Source organism: Pteropus medius, unplaced genomic scaffold, assembly GCF_902729225.1.
Source record: "Pteropus medius unplaced genomic scaffold, Ma_sr-lr_union100, whole genome shotgun sequence".
Lineage (NCBI taxonomy): Eukaryota > Metazoa > Chordata > Mammalia > Chiroptera > Pteropodidae > Pteropus > Pteropus medius.
Genome location: NW_024354447.1, coordinates 1 through 5,738, shown reverse-complemented (window position 1 = coordinate 5,738; position 5,738 = coordinate 1). Strand labels below are relative to the sequence as shown.

Below are 5,738 nucleotides of genomic sequence, written 5' to 3'. Positions count from 1 at the left end.
AGGAAAAAGAGTGGGAATGGTGATTCTAAGGCACTGGGAAGCTAAAACAAGGGAGAAAACAATTCTTCTTTCTCTACAGAAGAGTCGGGAGCATAACAGTAAACAAATACCAGAGTAAACTGGTCGGCCTTTGGGTTTGACAAAATGGGCTGAGAAGTGAACAGTGTTACCAGGTTTCAGGAGCTGTGTTGTGGTCAAAAAGGACTGCAGAAATTCAGTGTGTGTGAGTTCCTGATTCAGGCATTGACATAGATGGAGACAAGGTCCAGGGAGGAATGACGAGTCCTGTTCAATGGCTGCAGTGGCTCCCATCCCCATGGAGACGTCTCATTAAAATTTAACCTGAAAAAACTCAGTTCATCACTCACACTAGCTGCATTTCAAATACTAAATAGCTATGTGTGACCCAGTATTTATGTTTAGCAACAGAACATTTCCATACTCACAGAAAACCCTGTTACACTGTGCTAGAATTGAGTTTGGCAACTGTAAAGTGAAGAAAGGGGGCAGAAGAATGCAACTTATAGGCAAATTTGTGTGGGTGCTCTAGAGTGATAATGACGAAAAAGTGCCTGTACTGGGAACCTATGCATTTAACCTAGATCGTGAGCATTACCATTAAATAAGACGCCAGGCTTAGGTTGCCACAGGTTATGACAGGCGAGGTTCAGGGGCCTGGGGAGCTCTTCCTAACACCCAGGGTGGACTGGAGCTTTTTCACTTCAGGTCCCTTACAGCAATGAACCATGCTTGCAAATGGTCTGGGAGCACCAAGGGAGGTGGGATACGACCAAAGTCAACCCAAAAAGAGGTTTGGAGGATGTAAACTCTGAAGACAACAGTAAATGCATGATGACACATTATGTCTGTGCTAGGTACCAAGGCACCTTAAGGACATTCAGTCCGTTTACTCCTCTACCTAGCAACCTGTTATTCTTCTATTTTACACATGGGGCATCTGAGGCACAAAGCGGGATGTGACACAGACTGTGCACATTGGTGAGGCTGTGTTCAGATATGTTGTGCAGGTTCAGACCTCTACTACCTCTCAAAACAAATAAGGCAAGGAATTGAATCAAAAAAGGTAGGATAAGAACCTGAGTCAGATTTAAACACATGTGCAAGGATGGCCCTATTCGGTGGCCCACTGGTGACACACTTCACCCTAATCAGTGAGGACAAGGGGAAAAGGCAGTAAAACCCACTCTAAGGAGAACAGTCAGAATTAATCTTCTGTCTCCTAACCCTGGGGCAAATTGGGGCAAATTTCTTGCTGCTGGGTTGAGGTGAGCACTTGGGATGGATGATCACTTGAATCTACAGAGCTATAGAAATCCCACTTCTTCAGACACAAGCAGATGTGAGCTATTGTCAAAACAAAGACAATGTACATCTTATTTACTATGATTTATTAAGAATTCCAATTCTAAACAGTAGAAGGCAATAGCAGGTTAAAAATTAAAGAAAAAAAAAAGATGTAAGGCTTTTGGCCTGGCTGAGCTCAGCTTCCGCCACAGCTACTAGGGATGTGTTGAAAGAAGCCTGAGGATGAGGACCAGGAGAGCAGAGGGCTCAGCAGAGGGTGTAGAGTATGTAGGGGACCTCAACGTCCTCGCCGCTCTCATTGTTGCAGCACATCTCAAGCACCAGTGCCCGCACGTGCTGGCCCAACGCTCGTTTGGACACACGACTAACGATTTCTGTAATTCAGGGATGAGAGAGAAGAGGATCAGGGAGATAGAAAGCAGGCAAGAAAGGACAAATGTCTAAAAGAAGGGAGGGGAAACTGAACAAGAGTGGCGTAGCTAGAAGTTGAGACTCCCACCCCACCACACAGGGCCTCCCTCAGCCTGCCCAGTGAACAACTCACGGCTGATCCAAGCGTTCCTTGAGTCTGGTGGCTGGCATGAAAAAGGAGTAGAGCATGGCCACTCCTTGGGACAGCATGGTGATCTCTAATTTGTGTTCTCTCTGGAGATGGTGGGAAGGAGGAGGGACAATAGTGTCACTTGAAGACTACTAGTCACCTGCATACTCCACCCTCACAGCACTGGGGTAGTGAGTAAAAATGGAGCCTTGCCTTAAAGTAGTTGAGGAACTGTCTGAGGGTCATCTCTTCACCATTAGGCTGCAGCCCCTGTACCTCAAAGCGATCCCACAATGTCCACTCTTGGTTATTGTACTGTGGAACAAAGCACAAGGGACTACAACGGGGCCATCCCAAATGCCTTTGCTCCTATCAGTCAACTTGACGTTTGAAATTAGATCAATCACAATGCTCTTTTCTTCAAAAGTTGTTCCTCTTGTGGCCCCATTTCATCATGAGTAATGGACACTTTTATAGGGATAGACAACGCCCCACACTGCAGATTTCTTTACTCACCTCCCTGCTAATTTCTTTACTCACTTCCCAAACCCTTTCCCTTCCCACTCAATACCCTCTATCTGCTGGCCCTCTCCACATTAGTTCCAATATATGCTTGTCACACTCCTACTTTGCCTACGTTCCAAAATTTTTATGACAAATTAACAAACAGTATACCTAAGCGATAGGTAACCCAACTGTACAAAGCCTCACCTGGCATGGTGAACACCACAGGCAATTTGAGAGATAAACACATACATACATACACACACACACACGAGCGTGCACACACACAAAATCCCAGTCTCAGTCACTGATGGGTAAGACAAACAGTGTGCATACAAGCAGGCCCTCACCTGGTGACGAGGCACAGCAAGGGGCTCAGAGAAGGTGAAGAAGGGCAGGGCCAGGTTGATGAAGCTGTTCTTATAGGACTCAAGCTGTTGGTGTCCCTGTACCACTTTGTAGAGCTCCAGACACACAAGGCCAACTACAGCTGCTGAGGTTGTGGCAATGGCCGGGATGATCTTGCCTGCAACCAGCTTGCTCTGTGAGACAGAAGGTGACTGGTAGCCATTAGAGACGCTTAGGGACTACAGAAGAGGCCAAATGTGGGAAGAAACAAGCCTGGGAATGACTGAAAGATGACGTCTAGACAAAAATCACCTTATATCGGTCTGCGGGGGGAATGTTATAATTTTCTGCCCGGAGGCTAGCTGCAGCCACAATGAAATCCATGTGGAAGTTGCTGTCATCATCCTGTTGTGAGTGGAAATGAAGCGAAGATAGGGGAGACAGGGTTAGAGGGAAAAACGGGTTCTTGCCTACTGGAGAGTATTTTCCATGTCGGGTACTTGACATGGAAAGGCAAATTCTCCCTTAGACCACCAAGGTTATCACTGCGCAATGTGGCAGGCCTATAATCCCCACACAAGCCCACCCCACTCTGCCAAGGGGCACTCCGTCCTAGCACCTTCTCAAATTTGACTGGGTACATCTTGAACCCAGGGAGCATCTCTGGGTTGGGCAGCATGGCCTTGAGCTCCTGTAGGCAGGTATCATCTGCAAGGAGGGAGTGACACATCAGTCCTTTAGGTCTCATCCCAGGTCAGGGACTGAAACCACAAAGCAGGAGCCCAGGGTGGCCAGAGTTGTTCTTGCAGATAAAGGATTTGAAAAGAAGAGGCACGGTGCAAAAGCACAGTGGGCAGGAGAAAAGGTAGAGCAGGAAACACTCCAGTAAAGACAAGTAAACAAGTGTGGAGATTTGACGCGAGAGGCATGTGCAGACCGTGGGGAACTAAAATGAAGGCATTCACAAAGGGTGATGTAGACAGCAGCACTATTCACAATACCTAAGATGTAAAAGCAACCCCAGTGTCCACTGACAGACGAATGAAGGAAGAAAATGTGCTTCACCCATTTCATGCAATGTTACACAGCCTTCAAAAGGGAACATAATCCTGTCACTTACAACTACACGGATGGACTTGGAGGACACTATGCTTAGCTAGAGTCAGAAAGACAAGTGCCACATGATCCTCTTTGACATGACAGATCTACAAGAGTCAAAATCAGAGACAGAAAGTAGAATGGCGGCTGACAGGGCCGGGTGAGGGGTATGGAGTTACTGTTTCATGGGTAAGTTTCAGATTTACCAGAAAGTCCTAGAGCTCTGTTGCACAACAGTGCCAATGTGCTTAACACTCTTGAGCAGTACACACACAACTGATTAACACAGTAAACCTTATGTTTTCTTAACCAAAAATTTTGCAAAGTCACACAGATGTAGCTCTAAAGGTAGGAGACCTTGAAGAGGATGAAGAGGGAGACGGAGAGACACAGAGGAAGATATAGGGTGAAACAGGAGAGAGATATAGGAAAGATAATACATGAAGAGGCACTGGGGGGAAATGCAGACAGAGAAGAGGAGAGAAATATGGAAATGGATAAACAGGAGAAAATCTGAAGAGGGGGACCAAGGGAAAGAATGCTGGAGATCAATCCAGGAATGGTGAATGAGATGGGAAAATACTGGAGGAGGAGACAGCCAGATACAGAGAGCACATGAGTACGAAGTTGGAAAACAAAATGAGGAAGATAGGGTGAGGAGGAGAGAGGTATGAAGGGGAGAAAAAGGATCTATACAGAGAGAAGATCCAGCGTAGAGGAGGACTTGCAGAGCACGAGACAGGACAGCAGGGAGAGGGAGGGAGAACCTCTCTAATGACTACCTGGTCACCGTCTGCTACTCAAAGGAAGCTCACTGCTGGGAAGGTTGGTCATAGTTACAGCTGGAGAGGTGAAGAGAGGTCTTGAGAGAGAGGAGGGGAGATATACGAAGGCTAACAACAGAGTAAAGATGTAAACAAGAGGAAGTGCAGGAGACCTGCAAGACGAGGGAAGAAATGAAGGAAGAGGGGATCCTAGTGCAGATCATGTATCTCCTCCGTCCCCACATACACAGAAGAAGAAAAAGAGAGAGAAAAAGGAGGAGAAATCAAGACAAATACTCTCACAAAAAGGAGAGTCAGAGTGGGAAGGAGGAAGGTAAAGAGCATCAGAGAATCTGCCTCTACCAACCATTCTTCTTTTCACTGGAGGAAGTGAGGACCAAACAACAGTGGGGGTAAACGTCAGGCCTGGGGTCCAGAACAGGGCAATGGAAAAACACAAGTGAAGGGTCTTGGATGGACAGGGGAGAAGTGCTATGGTGGTTCAAGGACAACTGGCTAAGCACCCTCATCGACAGAGGCATCAGCGTTCTGCAGCTCCTGGTCAGAGACGTGGATCTTGACGCCGCACTTGGGGGTAAACTCGGGGACCTTCACGGACTGTAGGAGTATGGCCACATCAGCCCTGTTCCGGGAGCCCAGCAACCCGTAGCTCTGGGCGAATAAGTTGGCGGCAGACATCACGTAGTCCAGATGCAGGGACTAGAAGACAAGGTATGGAGCAATGAGCACAGCTGTCCTCACCTGGGGAGCCTTGAGCTCCTTCCCAGCCATCTACTTTCCACCCGACCTCAGGAGACCCTAGGGAGGAGACTCACATTGTTGATATCAAAGGTGAGCGGGTGTGGACAGCGTTTGGGCCCAGACCAGAACAGGGCTCCTGAGCTTGTTAGCTAAGAGAAGAGAAAGGTTTTTGGGGAGCAGAACCTGAGAGGAGAGCTCCGACAATCCTGACTCCTCGTTTCAGCCCTGAGATCCCAACCCACTACCCCTGGGTATGCGTTTTGTGCCAGATATAGAGTGACTCACCCACTCTTATGCACTGCCAACTACTGTATTAACTTAATTAACCTAGTAACTGAGGAAATCTCAGTTCATCCTCACAAAACTCTCATGAAATAAGCCATCAGTACTTCCAC

General features: G+C 47.4%; 1 protein-coding gene across 1 annotated transcript; it reads right to left on the bottom strand.

Moving 5' to 3' along the window:
- Positions 1-1,787: 1,787 nt before the first annotated feature.
- On the bottom strand, positions 1,788-5,492 carry LOC120594205 (ubiquitin-like modifier-activating enzyme 1; the record flags this gene model as incomplete). The annotated part of the gene is made up of 7 exons (XM_039852210.1): positions 1,788-1,971; positions 2,081-2,182; positions 2,722-2,913; positions 3,032-3,124; positions 3,339-3,427; positions 5,106-5,301; positions 5,418-5,492. Coding segments are annotated over 7 exons (852 nt in total), but the record flags the coding sequence as incomplete, so codon positions are not given.
- Positions 5,493-5,738: the final 246 nt, after the last annotated feature.